This window comes from Cylas formicarius, unplaced genomic scaffold (genome assembly GCF_029955315.1).
Source record: "Cylas formicarius isolate icCylForm1 unplaced genomic scaffold, icCylForm1.1 PGA_scaffold_2__14_contigs__length_35257938, whole genome shotgun sequence".
Taxonomy (NCBI): domain Eukaryota; kingdom Metazoa; phylum Arthropoda; class Insecta; order Coleoptera; family Brentidae; genus Cylas; species Cylas formicarius.
The window spans coordinates 20,506,656-20,528,213 of NW_026844319.1; the positions used below are offsets into that span (position 1 = coordinate 20,506,656).

Below are 21,558 nucleotides of genomic sequence, written 5' to 3' on the forward strand. Positions count from 1 at the left end.
CGAATGGTTATTGGTCTCATAACTAAAGTATTTATTTGTTTTTTACATTTTTTGGTTTGGTTTTAGTTACACCAAATTTCTTGGAATGTAATTCTTTTTAGTATTATACAGGGTTAAATCGTCAAACGTGTAAGACCGGTTTTCAGGTAAAAAAATACTTTTTTTTCATAAACATATGTTATAACTTGATTTGTTTTCGCGATACAGGGCGTCAAAGTTTTTATACAAAATTGTTTTTTATTAATTTTTCAAACAATCTTTTTTTTGATTTTGATAAAATTTGACATTCATTTACGGTACGCCAATACTTTTCAGATTAGGCAATTAAAAATTCATTTTTTTGTCTCTTGAAGTTCTTTCCTAACCTGATTTGTTTTTGAGAAGAAGAATAAAAACAAATAAATCGTCGGCTGCCCTGTTCATGTAAGACGAAAAAATAAAAATCAGGTCAAACATATATCTGTACCATAATTTTCCAGAAAGATGGAAGAGTTGTGGTCAAGATGGCCTCTTGCCTTGTCTTGCGCGCTGTCTGAATTTAACTCCTTTATCACGAGCTCGTTAATGATGAAGGTACTATACGGAAAATGATTGTTAAAGTACATCAAGAGATTACACCAGCGGAGTGTCCGCTGCACGACACAATCAATCCGTCAAGAGGAATGTTTTTCAATGTTAAATGTTGATGTTGCGATATCACAAAATTATTTTAACGTAGTGTTTCATTTCAGAAAAGATTGAATATTTTTTGCTTGGATTTTTAGTTATTGTTTTAATTGGTGTAGCAACATGTACTGTTTTTATTTAGTTTTTTCAAAAACAAAACGTGTTACGAAAAACTGACAATGCAAAAAAAGTGTATTTTAAATAGTTTTAATTCAAAACAATATTAAACATACGAAGGAACAGTAGCACACAATAAATTTTCCTATAAATATCAATTTGATTACACTCTGTGATGCCACTGCGATTAACAATTTTATTCTAAAAAAAAAAAACGATTTGTATTTATATCTTGAAAACGAATCAAGTTAGTTTTGATTAGTCAAGTTAGTAAAACCGATCTTAGACGTTTGACGGTTTAGGGTCACTCTTTGTATATCTTGATCGACAATCCATTTAGTTCCATCAATAATCATTTTGCAAACTGTTTTTAAGAACTTCAAATTGAATTTACACTGGGTCCAATTTTAATATCGATCGTAAAGCGATCCTAGAATGCGGTGTTAATCATATTTACTGGAACTGATAGGTAAGTAGGTACTTACAATTATGATTCTTTGCATACTATAAAATTGAAACAGTATCGTAATTAACACAATTTGCAGTAAATTATTGATTTAAATAATTTTTATTAAGAAATTTTTTATACACCTGCTTTGAAAAGTACCTATGTCAAATAAAAAAATGTTAAAAGCAGACCACATTGCATATCATCGATAAAATTACTACAACGCATGCATTCAGTTCATAACCCTAACCTAACTAATTGCAAAAAAAATGGTACGCCAGAGGAACTACTTATCTTGTTTTGTTTTTGAAATATTGTTTTGGATATTTTTTAAAAGTTGGTTAGGTTTGGTTTCTATAGTTTCCTCAAAGTACCAAAAAAGTTATAAACCACCATATCGTTTTGCGATAGTCTCGTGTATTGCGACGCTTATTCAGCGGTGCATATTAGCAATAAGAAATGAACAGAAACGAAACTCAGATTACTATTTATTTCAAAAAAATGAAAAAACAGGAGCCCTGTTAAAAAATTAAAACCCCGTCACTGAATACTGGCTAAAAACACCTTGGAAACAGCTCAATAACCTACTCGTATCTCGATGATAAGCAAAGCGATCGTCTTTCCAAAGTAAAAAAAAAGTCCGTTTTAATACCCAACGATATAGATGGGATCATATTCCATCATTTTCCGATGTGCTACGTCTATGTGTCTTGTATGGGATAGAATGCTCGTTGAAATTGCTGGCCGATATCGTCGAAAGGGGGATATCTTGAACATCTTCCAGACAATTGTTCTACGTTGTCGAATTTTGCTTAAACGTTATAATACCGGCATCTAATCAGGCGAGATAAGCAGATAATAATGTTATTCTGAACTGGAAGGTTTTGTATAGAACGCACTTGGATTACTGAACAAAATGGCACGAGGCGATGCGGGTCAACAAGGTAAGTTTCAACCGTGTCGTAGGATTTGTCCCAAATGGGAAATTTACATTTTCAGGAACGCAATCTTATCCGATTAAACAAGTAGCGGTGGATCCGCCGACCAGTTCAGGTGAGTTTTAGTCCTGCAGGTGTTTGTGGGCGCTAAAAATAATGTGTTATAGTCTGCGCTATGTGTTTATTATTATTAATTTACAGCAAAACAACATACAAGTTCAAGTCGGGCAAGTTCGAGCACCCAAACAAACATAACAGGTAACTCCAGATATACTTCAGTATTTCATAAAATACACTGACCAAAATTGTAAATTTTTAAAATATTGAATTAAATTGATTTATGTAGGTGTTTTTTTTTTTAATTTATTTCAGATGGATCGACCCCAGTTTATCAACCGTCGCGGTCAGACATCGGAAGTAAGGATTGATTTTTTTCTAATTGTTAGTCCTAGTTTACATGAAAATGACGCAAGAGGGCGGTAATTTACTTTTCGCTCTTTTGTTAATTACAATTATCATTAAAATGGCATTTTCGAGCCTTGGTACTATGCAATAAAACATGTTTACCCAAGTTTATTAGATTTGGTACGTATTCTACCTTGAAAGTGTAAGATAAACTAAATCGGTTGGTTAGTTTTGGTTTTTGTTTCTAGTAAGTATTGGTAGACTGCATAACCAAACGAAAACTAACCAAATCTAAGCGGAAATACTATTAGGTCAAGTCTGGTAGACGGAATACTAAACCGGTACTGGTTTTTTATGTAAAACTCATATGTTTTTGTGTTTATATTATTTTCTTTATTAATTTTTTCTTTCCCGGAGATGAACCGCCGCCCGCCTACGAACCGCCAGAACTGGAACAACGTAAGTGCAAAACTCAATTTGTTTTACTAAACGCAGGGAAAAATTGACATTTATTTTAAATTGTTTCATACTATTTATTATGTCCGGCGGTTAAATTCCACCCTGTATATTTTTCGGGTTAAGAATATTCTTCTTTTCAGCGATGTACCGCAAGTAGATATTTGATTTCAAAATCGCGGCGCAGGTGTCATCCGTTAACTTTAATATTTTTTTTTATACACACATAATTATTTTTTTTACAAAATTGCGTTTTAAAATCTTTCTTGTTTCTTTTTGTAATGATAAATAAGGAGTGAAATATTTAATTTGGATTGAACACTATATTATTATACTTGCTGCCAAATTATTTCAAAACAGATTTTTAATAGTGTTGGAGTGTCGAAGAGAAATAATTTTTTTTTCTGCACTCCGTATTCTACAATACGCTATTGTACAGCAATCACGCCTGACTTTCGCTAACATTATAACAAAATTATTCAAAATTTCCAAATTCAAAAAAATGCGGCTTCGCTAGCGGTTTTAAAGGTTAAGCCGAAAATTATTAATAACAACAGGGTTATCCCTAGACCAACAAATATTTGACTGGAAGATGTTTTTAAGCCTTTGGCAACAACTTAATGATTTTTAATTTTTGGGATCAATTATCACACATCAGAAGAATTGTGTCCATGATTTCGTAAGAGAGAAAAAATTTATATTCAAAAATGCAATAATATATTAATATATTAATCAGATCTCACCAAAAAAAAAAAATGGGCAGAACGTTAGTTATATACCAAGTATCTGGTTATAATTTGATACACCACCATAAACTACATCAAATAGTTCTAGGGATTGCTCTTAATATATTTTTTTTGAATGAAATTTTTGATGAAAGCTCCTAAATTTTCTGAAAATAGTATTATATCATCTTACATTTTTCCGTAGAAATTTTAAAAGGGTTAAATTAAAGGGACCGTCTGCCGTTATAGGCATTAAGATTAATTTTGAATGAAATTTCAAATAATACCTCTGTGTCGGTATACATGTCAAAATATACAAATAAAGGTTGAACTGAGGTGGCTTTTAGTCGATGAAAATCCAATTAACAAAATAAATATGAACTAAAAGTTCAGATTTTCACGAAATTATATGTATTTACATGTTTTATTTTGTAGACATTTTGTTAAAAAACCAAATGTTTTGGGAACATATTCGACGACGTAGAAGGAATTTGAAATACCAAATAGCCAAGAAACCAATTTCAGCTTCTTTCAAAAATTGAACTGAGGTGGCTTTTACATGATGAAAATCCATTTATCAAAATAAATAAGAACTAAAAGTTCAGATTTTTACAAAATTATATATATTCACAAGTGTTGTCACGGTGTTGTCGAAACAAGTGTCATGTAAATATCTATAATTTCTTGAAAATCTGAACTTTTAGTTCTTATTTATTTTGTCAAATAAAGGTTCTTTAATTTGTTAATTTTATTCTCTTTATTTTATATTTTATGGCGATTTTCTGTTTTAAAGTAAAAACAGTTCAAAATAGTAACACTTCCAAAGAAAGGATGAATCTAGATCACCATAACATACAGCGTATACTGTAGTCGGTAGATCGTAATATGGCAACGACACAATAAATATATTTTCAAAATTGGCCACAACCAATAAGTTATCACGTGGGCGCAATAAGACCAGTAGTTTGTTTATAGAATTAATTTATAATAATTTACTTAAGCTTGCAATATCTTCACCCCAGAGAAAACCTCTAACTGAATCCTCAATGGTTCCCTGTAATTGAAGTAGGATTTAACGTAGTCATGGACTGGTCGTACATAGAACCTTCAAATGATATAATATTGATGAAAATTGGCAACTAGTGAGCTGATCATTTCTATTTTATTCAATCCATAGGAGAAAGTATCATAGCGACGACATATTTGCTAAAAGAAAATTGTACCTTCGAATTTTTGTTCCGTTTTGACTGAAGCCCATGGTAAGTTTTAATACATACTTAACTTTTTTTCTGTCAATAAATCTTTGAATGCATAATTGAGTCACAAGTACCCATATGTATTAATTTAAATCGCGAAGTTTTCTTTGTGCAACTTTCTCAAAAAACTAACATCAGAAGACAAGAGATCCATAATTTACATTGGTGAAACATGATTCGATACACACGACACCGTATTCAAAGGATGGGTTGATTCCACTCAAAACTGTCAATAAAGGAGAATGCATCAGCATAATATACGCTGGGTCAGAAGACGGATTTGTCCGAACTGCTTGCTGTTCAAGTGCCGAATTTTTTCAAAATTCATTTCAAAACAATCTATAATATCTATAAAAATCAACTGCTGTCTCTTTAAAACTCGAGAACGGGGCAGAACGGGTTTATCTTATCTTGGTTTTGAAAGGTTCGTGGAGGTCTAGGGAAGGTTTAAAACGTGAGAAAAATTATAATAATTGCCGGGGAAACCCTAAAAACAGCGCTTTTCTTTTTCCTATATAAACTTTTTTTCCTAAATAAAATGTAGTGTCAATTGGAACTTTATTGCTATTCATTAAAGTTCTTATTAAATTATAATCACTCACTGTTGTCTAAGAAATGTAAGTGTATTCCTAACTTCAAAGAGTCAATTTTCAATTTATTACCGCTGCAAGTTAAATCCAATCATATCTATCAAAATAGTCTTTGCGCGCGCGTTCCGAACACTCAACAAAAGTCGAATGTCGCGAATGCGTCCAAATTGTATGGTCACAAAAAGTAATAGATTATTAGTAGTACTGATTTTCAATTTGATTCGCTTCTCTAAATTTAATTTTAGCTAACTTCAGTTGTTAATCTATCAGATTATTGTGTTTTGTGGATTAATAAATATTAATTTTTGTCACAAATTAAATATCTGAACGCAACCATAATATTTGACATTAGCTTTGACAACCAACTAATATGTCAATCCATCCTGTCGCACTTCAGAACACGTAAAAAAGTATTACGATATTATGTTGCGATATCTCTGAGTGCGCGGTGGTCCTTTGTGATAGTGACATTCCAAATAATGTGCTCTTTTTTACATTTTGTGATAGTGACACTTTACTGCTGAGTGAGCGAAAAATTTTCTCACCTTGATTAATTACAATTCACGATGCCGAGGAGAAGATGGCATGACTTAGGTTGTCGCAATCAATCAAATGTGCGAAGAGCTACCTCACGTGCTAACCGCACTGATGGCCCGAGAGAGACAGATCAAGTAAATAGTCGTATTGCTATGTCAGAATTGCGTCATTTAGTGAGCGACAATGAAGTAGATAGGCTTAGAATGCAACAAGTTTGTGCACATCAAACACAACAACAGCAACCACGATATAATTAAATTGAGCGAATTCGCAGACGCAGTGCTCCTGTAATTCTTGAACGATCTGTATTTCATTAAAATCCGGCAATTGATGAATATACGGGATCGTGTCGTGGTGGAGTCAAAGTAAGATTGCCACAATTGGTCCCACCACCAGATCCTTTACGATCTTTAGTTTCTGGGATTGGAAATGTTCCTAAGAAATTCTTGGCTAACATTTAGAAATATAACATTTGTTTCCAGATTACGTTATTTGCCAATACACATATTATACAGGACAATTTCATGCCCACTTTCAACGTGTTATAATAATAATATAATAATAAAACTTCGTGCTTCATTAAAAAATGCTTTTTTAGTGAATATGGATTCGTTTTGTTTATTTTAAGATTATTTAATACAAAAGTTTAGGTCTTTTATCTATCGATTGAGGCAGTACGAAGTCTGCCGGGTCAGCTAGTGTTTTAAAAAAATATTCCGATTAACAGTGTTATGGTCAAGCTACCACAGCCGTCTGCTATGCACAGCACCGAACTCATCAAGTTCAAAAACTGAAATCCAGCAATATTTTTTAGAAAATAGTATATTTTGACTTCATTTACAAAAGCGCAAGTCCTACGTTCATATGCAACGGTATGTGTCTGATAATTTGGCTGGGTATATAGCGTTCGTGGAACCAAGTAAAATCAAAAGTCCCAGTATTATAAATTTGATAAAAAATTTAATTAAATGTAATTAAAATTAAATTTCTCGCTCTTACGATCCACACTCGTATAAAAGAAAGAGATTATCGCCCAATTAAAAATCGGTTTAAAATACTTAGTTTGGAAGATAAACGGACTGTGGCAGACTTGTGTATGTTTTACAAAATAACTCACTCACAAATTAATTCTCCACATCTTTTGTCGAAACTTAACTTTAGAATTCCCGCTCGAGATTTAAGATACGCTAATCTCTTTGAAATCCCATATAGTAGAACTATGGCAGACTTGTGTATGCTTTACAAAATAACTCACTCACAAATTGATTCTCCCCATCTTTTGTCGAATCTTAACTTTAGAATTCCCGCTCGAGATTTAAGATACGCTAATCTCTTTGAAATCCCATATAGTAGAACTATGGCAGACTTGTGTATGTTTTACAAAATAACTCACTCACAAATTAATTCTTCACATCTTTTGTCGAAACTTAACTTTAGAATTCCCGTTCGAGATTTAAGATGCCCTAATCTCTTTGAAATCCCATATAGTAGAACTGTGGCAGACTTGTGTATGTTTTACAAAATAACTCACTCACAAATTAATTCTCCACATCTTTTGTCGAAACTTAACTTTAGAATTCCCGCTCGAGATTTAAGATACGCTAATCCCTTTGAAATCCCATATAGTAGAACTGTGGCAGACTTGTGTATGTTTTACAAAATAACTCACTCACAAATTAATTCTCCACATCTTTTGTCGAAACTTAACTTTAGAATTCCCGCTCGAGATTTAAGATACGCTAATCTCTTTGAAATCCCATATAGTAGGACTGTGGCAGACTTGTGTATGTTTTACAAAATAACTCACTCACAAATTAATTCTCCACATCTTTTGTCGAAACTTTAGAATTCCCGCTCGAGATTTAAGATACGCTAATCTCTTTGAAATCCCATCTAATAGAACCAACATAGGGCAGCATTCCCCTTTGCTAAGAATGCAAAGTTCGTATAATACACTTAACTCGAATTTTAACCTCGACATCTCTTCAATGTCTCAGATGCAGTTTAAACGATATATCAAATACTCCATTATTAGGACTTATAGTGTAACTTACCAGTGTATGAGTGTTAAATATCTTCCTCTTTTTGTATAATGTTCTAGATACGACTTATGTTTGTTTTGTATAAATCCACCGATTTGAACTAACATTGTGGTTGCTATTTTTTGGTACTAAGTACTGTAAGCGACCTAAACTTGCAATAAATAAATAAATAAACATACTAAGTGACCGCTCGAAAAATTCCATACGGCACAATATAAAAATCGAGGACTCTTACATTTCTATACAAAACAACATAAATAATAATATAATGATTAGAATTAGATTTAGACATTTAGAATAAAAATGTATTTATGTATGTACGTATGTATAGCTATGAATTTATTGTATATATTTAATGTCATGTGTAACTTAATAAGATTATACACACCAAAATAAACAAAAAAATATATATTATTAAACCCTTTGAGAGTCCATCCCTAATGTTCTGTCCTTTAATACTTACCGGACAATAGTTTTATTGCCGTCGGCAGGTAACTTCCATAATTGCGGGCAAAAATCAGCACGATGAAGTTTGAGACAGACTATACCAAGGAATTAGTGGCAGTGTGACTTTAAGTATAAAAATGTAGTGGTTTTAAAGGTTTGTTTACGATAACAAACCTAAAATTATTAATAAGAATAGAGTTATCTGTAGGCCAACAAATGCTTGACGTCTTGACCACAATTTAGCTTTTTACAGTATTAGAGAGTGACAGTGCATGTCAAAATTTGCGAAACAATGAACATTTGTCGTTATTATAAAATACAAATATTAAAATAAATACTAAAATGTAAATGTTAATTTAGCCTTTTTAAAGTTGCAGGGCGAGTCCCACCATACGAGCCGCCACAATTCCAACAACGTGAGCAAAAGGTAAAATACACGTTTTTAAAATACATATTCGGTGCGTTTCAGAGACTTCGTTGGCCGAAATGACATCAACCGGATATCTGACGGAAGGCGAGTACTTTACGCGTTACCATTTTTGCGAGTTCTATCAGATTTTTGCTTTTAGTTACTGTCACCACCCCCACAGAGCGGGAACAGTCGATAGAGTTAACGAGTAAGTATACACCCAGGTGGACCAGGAGGACAAAAATCGCATTTAATTAAAATTTATGTTGCTTATTGATCAGCAGTTTTTTATATTTTTAAAATTTGATAAATAATTTTTCAGCAATATCGTCTGCAACGGGAGATGTTCCATCCTCGCAGCGTAAGTTCTTATTATATTTACGCAAGGAATGGCGGTGTTTTAAGCTTAAAGAATTATTTAAGTATTTTTCGCAATAACGGCTGCTTTATATAGCACAAACCATTATTTCTGACACGGTGAGAAGGTGCTGATGCAGATTTTGTACAAAATCTGAATTATTTATAATCGAGCTTTATTTTAAGCTTTATATACAACTATTTTCGTCTTCGTGGTAATCCGGTCAAATTTGAGAACCATATCAAATAGTAAAAATTCTGACAGAGGTGGATTTTGTGTAGATCAGTACAAATAAAAAAGATAAACAAGGTCAACAGTTCAAATTTTCTTTTTATTGAGTTTTTCTCGAACAGGGTTTTATCAAAAAATATCGTAGAGATAAAAATTATGTATCTAGGGGCACCATTCCAAAGATATCGCGATTCTATATATACCCCACGTATATCGCTATTTCTATATTTCTATTTTGACCGAACTATAGTGTTAACGAGTTTAATTTAAACGGTGTTCAATAAACCAACCGAAATTGGACTTTATTACTGATCGTTTCGAAGACACCGAAACATGATCGTTGCCAATCTTAAAAGTAATAGAAACCTGTTTCATTTGTCTACGGTTTTTTAGCAGCTAGACCTCAACCAGATTTAGTAGCGTATCAGCAGCTGGCCGTACTACCGGGTGAGTTAAAAAAGCAATACTATTGCCTACCTACTTCACATGATGTTGTTGGCCTTTTTTCCTAGGTAAAAGAGCTGAGTCAAAACTTTCAAAAAGTGGTCTTTAACTATACAAAAACAATACGGAATATGCACAGGACAAAATGGGTCACTCTAAACTCCACCTCGAACATTGCCTATCTCTCTCTCGCTCTCTGATGCTACTCTTCATAGTAGAAATAGTTACAGGGTATCGGTCTTATATACCTAGCGAGGTGTTTAATTGTCGTTAATGGGTCAAGTGGAGTCAAAAAATAATCATATGATGTTGTCTTGCTAAAAAAAAATTGAAGAGTGTAACAAATAATTACTTCTATTAATTTCGGTGAAAGCGAATGATAACTGTTGACCTAAAGATATACCAATAATACCAATGTGTTAGACATAGAGTGGCCTTTCTTGTCTCGTTCATGTTCAATGGAAAGAACGCCAAGTGCAATCAGAACCGCAAAAACTTACCGACATTTTCAAATTTGATGTTTTTCCCAGCACCCGAACCTCAACCCGACCCTGTGACTTACCACCAAATACCAGTTCGACCAGGTACAGTATAAACAGAGAAATAATACTTTTGCCAAACCCTAACGACTTATACTTTCTTTTTAACGTTTAGGTAATAGTATTGGCCCTTGCCCAGTATGTCAGGGTACGAATTGGGTGGCGTTTTATCCTCTGTCGGCGTGGCTGTTCGCCATTTTCCTGTTCCCGCTCGGTATCCTGTTTTGCCTGTTCATGCAACGTAGGGAATGTTTAAAATGCGGCTTGCAAATGCCGGACCACACTTGTCTTTAACGAGTCGTTTATTAATGTTATAGTTTAGAACATATTCTGTTGTGATTATTTACATGGTTAAGAGGAAGATTAACATTCGTGTTAAACCTAAAGAAACTGCCAGTGTGACGCACCGGGCCAGATTTAAATTTTGCTCTCAGTTTGATATAGAAGGTTGCTGTTTTTGTACGTAAATAAAGCCCGATGTCACTAGAGTTTTTTTTGTTAGATGTTTTAAGGCATAGACTAAATAGGCATAGAGTAACAATGAAAATGAAAGTTCCCTATAGGAAGAAGAAGAAAAAAAAGTACACTGAGGTTGGACAGGACATTCGGTTGTTGCCAGAGATTAATATACATTCATTTCAAATTTCAAAATTATTCAAATTTGGCAACGCAGTAGGAGGTTATGTTTATTTAGTCTATGCTTTAAGTTAGGTAATGTACACGTGAATCCGTCAGTAACGGCTCTTTTGATCCTTGTCCGAATACTTCCCCGACAATTTACCAATCGAGTAGCCGTCGCTGTAATGGTCGTCGCCGTATTTTTCTTCGGTTTTGTAATGAATTTCCGGGGAAGCCCCGATCGTTTTCGACCAATGATGCGTCCAATACAATTCGTCGGGGTTGACTTCACTTGGAGACTTGACGTCCCGACATATCACGACGCAGTAGATTAAGCTTCCGATGAGGGTTAAGAAGCCGAATATCAAGAAAATTATTCCCAGCACCCTACGAAACGAAATATAAAAGTAAATAAATGCGAATGGTTTGTGTTTCGTTTTCGATGGTTTGATACTAACCAAAATTAAAACGGTTTAAACATACTTTAAAATGAACAGTTAATGAAAATAAACACATACAAAAGTCACAGGTGTAAAGGTAATAGAAAATAGAGGTAAATATGTTTTTAAAAAATTATTGGGTAGTAAATGAAACATAAAAATATTTCTTTTTTGTGCCATATTACAAATTGACAGGCAAGGATTTTGTCACCGAAAAGTGTTTTTTTTCGACTAAGACTCTATAAAATAAAAAAATGCCTATTTTACAATTTGATAAATATTTGTTGCCGTTGTTGATATTGAAATTGTGAAGTTCAGTGAATAGTATTGCCAAATAGATGTACGTCATTGACATTTTTGCAATTAAGGTTTTGCAATAAGGTACTAAAAGTACAGCTTTTTTAATCTCGAGTTGATTTGCGTATGTTGCCTCGTTTTCGACCGAAAAAGGTAGTTTTATGAATATTTACTTTATGGACCGTTTGATCACAATCAATTTTGTTCTAAAAAATTAACACTAAAGAAAATGATAAAAATAACCACCATTTTTTCAATTAATGACGATTATCCAGCCTAGCGTTGGCGCATGTTTTTTGAAACACCCTGTCTACAGGTGTGTGTTCGGAATTTCTCCATTGTGTTTGTGTATTTTATGAGTTGGTAATATGTCTTTTTACACTTTAGTGTATATCTTATTGTATAGTTAAAGATTTAAAACGTTTAAAACACAAAATTATTACCAAATATTTTTATATATTTTGTAAGTGAAGTATTATAGCACTAAAGCAATAAAATAAATCATAATCATAACAACCTAAAATGAAAAAGTTTCTCACATTAAATAAAAACCAGAAGTTATACACCGAGCGGTAAAAAAGTTGTGTTCATTAATGTGGGCAAGCATTTTGAATTAATTTCAAAGATACCGTTTAAGTTATGTGACACAAAAACTGAAACACCCTGTATAACAAAATTCTTCATTTTGAAGTTGGAAACGATTCCCCGAACAATGAAAAAATGAACCCAAAAATGTAATAATAAGTATGGTAGGCGCTCAGACGGAATCTGACTCAGTTATCGTAAACCTTCATTTGGCTTCAAAAGCAAGTAATGAAATAACGCGGAAGTAAACTGGCATTGAATGTTGCGAATACGTGCGGAATAAGGTCCGAATCGGCGGGCTTTAGGCATCCAGAGGTCATCACGTAGACAATAATTATCCACACTTTTTCTATCGACAACCGAGCGCCCGTGCAACGAAAGTTTTAGTATTATTATATGGCGCAACTTTCTCCGTTTTTTTTACACCATTCCCGTCGTCTCTTTTAAACGAACAATAGCAATTAGTGGAATTTCTATCTCGAATTGAACGCCCCGCGCAGAATTCAAAACACTGAATAACCGTAATTTTGTAGATCAGTATTACAAAAATATAAAATTAACTATTATCATTTAAATTTACATAAATTATGAAGAAGCGTTCTTAAAAATCCGTGCGAGGATAAAATATTGCGCCGGAGTTTAGATGCGGATAATTATTTTTTTTTGTTGAACAGAAAGAAGTATATGCTCAATTAAAACTCCCCAATTAAACATTAATCAACAAATTACAAATCAAACATTTTAAGGAATTTAAAGGGCAACTGCAAAATTGAACATTAAAAGAATACGTTTTCAATTAAAATAATAAAACAACTACAGATCTAATGGATGATGAGATGTTAATAACAAGTGCAAAACTAACTTAAACTATCCACAATTGGTTGGTTTAGCCGATATGAATCTTATCACTAAATTTCAAAATCACAAAGAATAAAGATCTGTTCTTGTTGTCTATTTATTGCACAATTATCTTCTTGCCTTTTACATCGCTTATTTTGGCAATGTTTTACTTCCTCCCTTATTTGCGCCTGTGATAGAAAATCACTTTTTCCGTAACTAAGAAAAAAAGTTCAACACTACCTACGGCAGTGGTCTCATTAATAAAGTTTATGATGTTGCCAGTAGGTACTAACCATATAGCTATAAGATAATATAGTGACCCTACTACCCCCACCCCCCAACTGACTGAGTTGCTACATTGCAGTAATTTTTCTGAAGAATTGAATAATTTTTATAAGAACGCAACATCAATCTCTGAAATCGGAACATAATTGCCAACGCCGAGCTAAGTAATTAACATTGTGGCAGAACAGTCTGTGCCCGGTACCATTATTGCTTTCATTTTTGGTGTCAATATCTCTGTACCCTACTCACAAACTTGTATAATTTATGATTTCAATACTAAAAGCAGATAAAGGAAATGCTACGATAGTCATGGACACAAATGAATATCAGGAATAGATTCGACATAATTTCAGATATTTTAAAGGCCGAGAATCTGAAGAAAACCTTCTCATTTCAATTGAAAAATCCTCCTTTGAGAAAAAACCTCTCGACACCTTTCATCTAAAACCAAAATTATGGAAACGCTGGTAGATTTTCTTAGACATCTAAACTCTACACACTCTAACATACTTTTTACCATTGAGTTGGAAACTAATAATAGCCTTCCATTCCTTAGATATTCTTATCAATAGAAAATCAGACCTAACATTGGCATTGTGTTTACAGGAAATATACGCACACAGACCGATACCTTAATGCATGGTCACATCACCATCCGGTCCAAGAATCATTGGTTATCAACACTCTTGTTTACAGAGCCGCAAAACTATCTCAGCCTGAGTCACTGAACCCAGAATTAAAACACCTTACTTCTGCTCTTCTCTCTAATAATTTCCATATTAAAGATAAAAAGCGTTCCATCAAAAAATACATTTCACCACAACTTTCCAATAATAATGAGGCCGAAAGCAATCCTACACTTGCCACTTCCTTACTTACATTCAAAACATCACTGACCACATATCAGAAGTTCTAAAGAAGTATAACGTCAAAACCAGATTTACCACTTGAGACCGGACGAAAAATATCAACTAGACTCAAACAACACGAAAGAGCCTTACGACTAAGGCAAATAAACTCATCAGCTGCTGCCGAACACACTCATGAAATCGGACATAAAATTTTATTCGATAAATAATCAGTTCTTCTACCAACGAAAAATCTGAGAGTATATAGAAATCTATAAACAACCTAACAATCTTAACCGCGACTTAGGTCTGTCACCAATATGGGAATCAGTCATCCGAGATGATTGGCAAAACGTCACCAAGTTCGACTCAGCAAAAACCGACGCAGAAGGAATCCAGAAATTTTGTAAAATAGGATTTTGACATATTTCGAAAAGATACTGCCGTAAAAATGTCGCATCCAAACATCGACGATCTGTCAGTGGCTATTTTGTTTGTTAAAAGCTGCTTATGGGTCCTATGTCAGAATTTGTCGTTGGAACTGCCATAGTACATAGTTGCTTCATGAGTTCCTGTACTGTCAGCATAGGTGGGTTATAAAAATAACTATATAATGATTTTCTTTAATATGGATATAATGTCGCTGCGTTATAATATCGTTTTTTTTACTCTTTTTTTTGTTTGTTCAAAAACGCTACGCATACACCGACATTTGATTTGGTAGCAACCAAACAAGCAATTTCTATTATCCGAATTTGAATTGATGAACAGAAAAATTGACAAATGTTTATACAGGTTTCCTTTAAAATTTTTCAAAATGCAAAATATTCTGCTGCTAGAGGTTCTAGATTTAAATCATGCTTTAAATATGTGGAGATATAATTCAGGAATATATTAACCCTAATGGACTATACCTATTTGTTTTTTAAATTAAAAGGTCTGTCCGGAACTTCATTGGGGTAAAAATATCTTAAAAAATAATGGTTTCTACTTCTTAAAACTATATTAATTATATTTTTAGTAATATAGGCGAGGGTGAAATTTCAAAAGAAGTGCCTGGAAATGCGGAATAATTCATCAAAAACCTTATCTTACCACACGAATAGCGGCTCAAAAAACTGAATCACGATCACAAAACCCAAAGTGACCAGAATGATTCCCAGGTTGAGCAGCAACATCAAACAGCACATTCCCTTGATGTTGGGGCAGAAGGGGTTCGGGGCGGCCATCGCTTCGACAGTCACGCCCCCCTTACGCGAAGTCCTTCCGGTTTTTACTGTGCTGCTTCTACTGGCCACTGATGGAGCCGCCCCTGACCTGTACGAATATCTGCTCGGCGCCCTCGGCCGCGAACTCCGACTGGAATAGTGAAGTTTGTTGCTTTTTGTGGGCAAATTCGATAGATAAGCGATTTTTACATAAAAAAAATAGCTCTTCTTCGCATGGACAATAAGTTTTTGATTCAATCTTGGTTTTTTAAAGTTTTAAAATTTTTGTTATTTGCCAAATTAATTTGCATCTTTTAGTTTAAGACCATAATATATAAATAATATAACATATAATAGCTACTTAATTTAGTGGTCGGAAACGAGTTTGATCTTAACTACAAGAACGTAGGTGGAGCAAAATTTTAAAACAACGGTGCAATTACATCAACTAAATATAAACAATATTGTCAGTAAAAGGAACACAAAAATAAACTTGAAACATTTAACAAAATGAACGAAAAAGAAATAGGTAAAGTAAAATAAAATAAAACATTTGAAAAACTTTGAAAAGTGTACACAAGTTATAAATACCAGTTCCATGTTCTAAGATTTTACTGTTTTTGGCAATATTTATAACCTTATTGTGTTTTTAGACAATGCGTATTTTATTTTATTTTTTGTTACCTTTGAAAGCAGTCATATTTTGGATTTGGGTCAAATTTATAATTCCCTTATAATTTGCAAGTAACAAAACAAAAATGCAAAAAAAAAATACAAACAGTTAAAAATATGTACTTATACAATTTTATAATAAAATTATAAGTAGATAGCTTAGATAAGTTTTAAACTCCTTTTACATGCATTTTGTACTAAAACCTACTCATTGTTATTACTAAAATAATTAGAATTAGGTTTATCTATCTGAATGCCAAAGTTCAACTTTGTTGTAATTCGTCGAGAGTTACCACATTGAATTATTTTCGTCTCCTTTTACTTAGAAATTTCTTGGGACTGGGATATATTCCGTGGTATGACCAGTATAAAACGTACGGTGCTCGTACAAGTGTTGCCCGATTACGCAAAGAAACGCCTAAAAACTGCGTAACGTAATATGTAACACTTTCTATTCACCTTGCGAGGAAACAACAAAAACACGTTATACCAATCCATCGACTCGAAATGCCTCTAAATAACGCGTGCAGACGTGAGAACTGGATTTCTTTTAAAATCGAAACCGCCATTGTTAATAAATAGTTTTGCAACGGCGCGTAATTAAATTTAATTCCGTTTCTTCAATCGGACCGACAACAATAATTGTTATCGATACAATTGCGGATTAAAAAAAAAATTGGCATACCTAACTTCGGACGGAGCTTTGTAGGCACCGCTAGTGACGTAGATATCCGAACCGTTATCGTCATATCGACTGCTCCGGCTAAGGGCTGACGGAGCTCTCGGGGATGATTTGTAACCGTTTTGACGGGGGCTACTCCCAGTAGCGTACGGTGTTTTACCATTTCGTTCGTTTACTATCGTATATGGCTGCGAACAAATTGGTTTAAAAGGAAATAAAAAAAAACAACTGTATAACACAGACTACACAAATATGTTATAGACCGCGATGACACACAGAATAAAAGAACAATGTTGCTCTCACTCTCTAATCTAACATTTCCGTTGTTGTAGCATTGTGTGTGATCTAGATTGCACAATATTTTATATAGCTTTTTCAAGACTATAAATACTTAGAATTCATGTTAAAAATAACTGCCATGGTTTGCTAGGGCTTTCGTACCGTGTTACAAATATGGAAAACAATTTTTTGTCTTTCAGACTTATCTAATGATACCTTGTTTTACAATTTTATTTCATTATTGGACTGGCATCGCTATAGAGACGCCATTAGAGTATTCGCGCTTATCAATATATCGCCATACATTTCCCAATACTTATTTCGGTTTAAAAAAAGACGCTATAATTCTGGCTACAAAGATTTGTATGATATTGTAAAACAAATTTAAATAACCTTGACAATCTAATCTAATATGTGCGCGTTATCGGTCGTATTGTGATAATACTATCGTTATTGTGTGTTTGCTTTTATATGGGGATGAGTACTCTGATTTTATGGCGTTTAAAACTTAATACATCTCATTTAGAGCTTGAAATCCAATCGGGTGTCCTATTGAGGGCTCAACAATAAAGATTTTTTAATTTCACACCTTTTAAGCAGACACTTCGAGACTAATCGGTTACGCGATCAGACCTACGTCCGAGATATCGTATTTTCTCACAAAATACATCGATTACTTTTTTTTACCGATAGGTTATTTAAATAGTGGAGAAAAAAAATTATAGCAAACGGAAAACTAAATGCTGGTATTTAAGGGGAGATTAATATCCTAAAAGTAGGTAAGTAGGCGAGTGAACTTTGGCGTTAGGCATTTCCAAGATGATTCTATGCGATTTGGAATAGAAAAAGACGCGCATGAGAACTAACCATGGGAAATCGCCGAAACGAAAATTTCCTTAATTTAGCTTTTAACCAGCACAAAACGGTAGTATGTGCATGAAAAATATATTTAGAGTGATATTATCAAACCTTAAAGTTAGCTATACAAGGTACTTCCAAATCGTTCCGCTAATTTCTTGGGTAAATAGAATATTAAAAAATTACCTTTTGGTTAATAAATATATGTAGAAAAGGAAATAAAATATATTTGCATTATTTCTGAAACATTTTCAGATACCTAAAAGAAATTTTCCATAAAAATGGTATTAGTTTGGGAGCATTTGAGGTTGCTGCAAATAATACCGAACGAATTAATAAACTATTTTAAGAATGCGCAAGAACGAACTACCTCAGTCAAAAATGATTGTTTCAGAAAAAACTATGACGTAAAAATAATTTTATTTTGAACATAAACTTTGATAGCAGTAACTTCAATGAGCCAATCTAAGGTATTTTGGTTCAAATAAAATAAAACATTTTTTTGGGTGCCCTTTTAGAGAGTATCTTCAGAGGGAATAACTGACGTTATTTTTATATATTCTGGTTTCCACGTTTGTTCAGAAGTGACAATAAGATTCGTAATTTTAGATCCCTCCTTCAACCAATAGGAACTTGCGGTCAACAGTTCGTCGATTGTTTTAACAGTTACATTTTCAAAAACCGTTCTCGTCTAAGCAAATGTAAATGAGAATGCCAAAGCAAATGTTGTTAATTTTGACCCATTACCCATAAATACAAATTGGAAAGGTTCTGTCAACATTTAAATTGTTAATAGGCGAATGCCTACAAGCACTATGATGGTACAAATTAGATTTTCTTAGTCACAAACAAGTAATATTATATATATCCACTTCCGTGATTCATTTGTTTATTTATTTGCCTATTGTAGTGCAGTAAATTAGCTGCAAAATTTTCGTGATTAAACTATTATTATTATCCCGAATATAAATTGACATCATCGGATATTTTTATTCTGAGAATCAGACCACGGGATTGAAATATTTAGGTGCAAATTTGTCTAATAAAGACCGCTGAGAAAAACAATGTATATACTCATATAAAGTAATTATGTCTTAATTAGCCCCTCTTGTTTTAGAATTATACTCTAATAAAAGTAGTAAAACGATAATGTAGGTTTTGTCCGATTAATGATTTTACCTTTTCAATAACCTACTGGATGGAAATAATAACATACTTTGTATAAATTACCTATGCTATTTAAGATCAACCGTAACAAGGTAGTAATTTCTTAACATCTCATCTCATTCCCAATATATATAAATATTGCTTAATTGATTTTATTACACCTGTCAATGTTGAATTACACAACAATAATGAATGAATTTATTCTTTCGTTTATTATTTTTATTATTTTACTTATACCGGGTGACACAATAAAATGGGAACATTATAATTTTTTAACGGCTTGAGATAACGATCTAAAATTTGGAATTGTTAATATAGGCTAAATGTCCACTTTTTTTGACAATATGTAGTCAATGGTTGAACTTTCGGGCTGAGCGGAAATGACAGTAAGTAGTATATTTTTTGCAGGAAACCATTGTACGTAGGATAGGATGGATTTTCTCTTTTTTTTTGGTTTTTTATTTTTTTTTTAAATACTATTTACCGGTTCTCCAGATCATGTGAAAAATTGTAAATGAAACTTTTCTTTATTTGTCTAAAGGCAAATAGCATTTAATGTAATGAACTATTAATTTTTTAGGATAACCTAGTTTGTTCCAATAGTGGGAACAAAAATATTTAAAATCGGTATTTTTAATCGTTGAATCTCAGAAAAACTCTCCCTTGAATTTGATTTTTTTTAAATACTTATCTATTTTTTCTTTCCACTGCATGACTTTGTCGAGAGTTTCTTCTGCATTTTTAATCTTACCGACTTGACAATTAATAATGAATAGAACCAAAGCCAGCTAAGTAATATTTTGTTTTTATAAAAATATATTTACTTATCTGGTTTTTTTATTCCTGTGAGCTTATTTTTTAACGGATTTTGAAAATTTTGGTGTGAAAATGTTGCAAAATAAAGTACCGATTTTAAAAAGTTTTTGTTTCCACCAGGGTGCTGTTTGAAAAAACTAGGTTGTCCTAAAATATGAATCGAAAAGATTCATTTACAATTTTTACCATAATCAGGTGACCCGGTAAATAGTATTTATGATGGTCACAGCCTCCTACACACAATTTTCAAAAATTAAATAAATGATCTCCTGAATCCGAAAATGCAAAAAAAAAATAGATTGTGCCATTTAAAAGTCGAAAGTTCCTGTCGTTTCCGCTCAAACCTGAAGTACACATTGTCAAAAAATTGAACATTCAGCCTATATTAACCATTCTAAATTACAATTCGCTGTCTCGAGCCGTTTGAAAGTTATAGAGTGTTTTCACTTTCTTGTGTCACCCGGTTTATTAAAAACGGAAGAAATAAATATACATATTTTGATTTTTAATAAATTTTATGCCTTTGCTAAATAGGGATACTCAATATTACAAAAATTATATAAGAGGTAATCAGTGGAAAGGTTGGGGAACACTGAGCTAGACTTTACCTATTGGGAAGACACTTCTGAATAAATGCGGTGTAAATGTGCGGATCAGGATCCGCGGAAGCACTTACCACGGAGGTATATTCCGATAGGGTTCTTTCCGACAACGCTCTGTGGCTGTCCTCTCCGTCGGAGTAAGCCGAGCTCCTGGTCACGTGGACCGGTGTCGGGGACTCCGCGTGTCTCAACGGCGAGGCGACGTAGTGATTTTTTCCTACCCGCCTTGCCATCATCAAAGAATAACGCTTATACTACGTTCGCGCTGGTTTCATCTGCAACCAAATGTAAATTAGTCAGTCTCGACTGTTTCAGTAATTTTTTTCATATAAGCGGAAAGATGCGCCTGTTTCGTACGAGGAGGCAACAGATGACGTTTTACAGTTCCAGGAATGAGGCGGTTGTACAATTTTAAAATGCCGTTTTAATGGCGACATGCGCGCGTGTTAGTTGCCATAGCGGAAATTGCAATCAGCGTGTCATTTTTTTTAATGTACGGCTGCCAAAGTAAAATTATGAGAGTAAATGAGCCAACGACGCGTAACTTCAGCTTACCGCTGTCGAACTTGTAGCAGGAAACGCTCGCAAATTACAAAGCGTGCTTTCATGGCGAAGGAAAGAAAAGAGGAACAAGAAACTAAACAGTTTTCTATATTACCGGCTCTCGTTACCTTTTTCTGACTTCGAGTATATTTATAGTCGATTTATAAGAAATCCTAAGTTTTGTAATAGTTTCTATGATTTTATAAAAAA

The 21,558-nt window shown here is 33.3% G+C and overlaps 2 protein-coding genes across 5 annotated transcripts in view; one reads left to right on the top strand and one right to left on the bottom strand.

The window, feature by feature from the left end:
- Positions 1–64: 64 nt before the first annotated feature.
- On the top strand, positions 65–10,908 carry LOC132697845 (bromodomain-containing protein DDB_G0270170-like). 4 transcript variants are annotated; one of them, XM_060663537.1, is made up of 12 exons: positions 65–2,175; positions 2,231–2,284; positions 2,371–2,427; positions 2,542–2,586; positions 2,989–3,033; positions 8,999–9,043; positions 9,097–9,141; positions 9,197–9,244; positions 9,359–9,397; positions 10,019–10,072; positions 10,600–10,653; positions 10,724–10,908. In XM_060663537.1, exons 1-12 carry the CDS (start codon positions 2,148–2,150, stop codon positions 10,900–10,902), a joined length of 693 nt encoding a protein of 230 aa, XP_060519520.1. In that variant the 5' UTR covers positions 65–2,147; the 3' UTR covers positions 10,903–10,908. The 4 variants fall into 4 exon arrangements, with proteins under 4 accessions (XP_060519520.1, XP_060519522.1, XP_060519521.1 ...); XM_060663539.1 differs by having other exon boundaries at positions 9,005–9,043; XM_060663538.1 differs by having other exon boundaries at positions 2,992–3,033.
- Positions 10,909–11,328: 420 nt separating this feature from the next.
- LOC132697844 (uncharacterized) overlaps positions 11,329–21,558 on the bottom strand; it is a 32,334-nt gene continuing 22,104 nt past the window's right edge. The window contains exons 2-5 of the mRNA XM_060663535.1: positions 20,880–21,080; positions 17,087–17,271; positions 15,617–15,880; positions 11,329–11,613 (exon numbers count right to left, since the gene is read on the bottom strand). Of these exons, the coding sequence (XP_060519518.1) occupies positions 11,340–11,613; positions 15,617–15,880; positions 17,087–17,271; positions 20,880–21,041 (885 nt within the window). The 5' untranslated portion in view covers positions 21,042–21,080 and the 3' untranslated portion in view covers positions 11,329–11,339. The remainder of the gene's footprint in view (positions 11,614–15,616; positions 15,881–17,086; positions 17,272–20,879; positions 21,081–21,558) is intronic.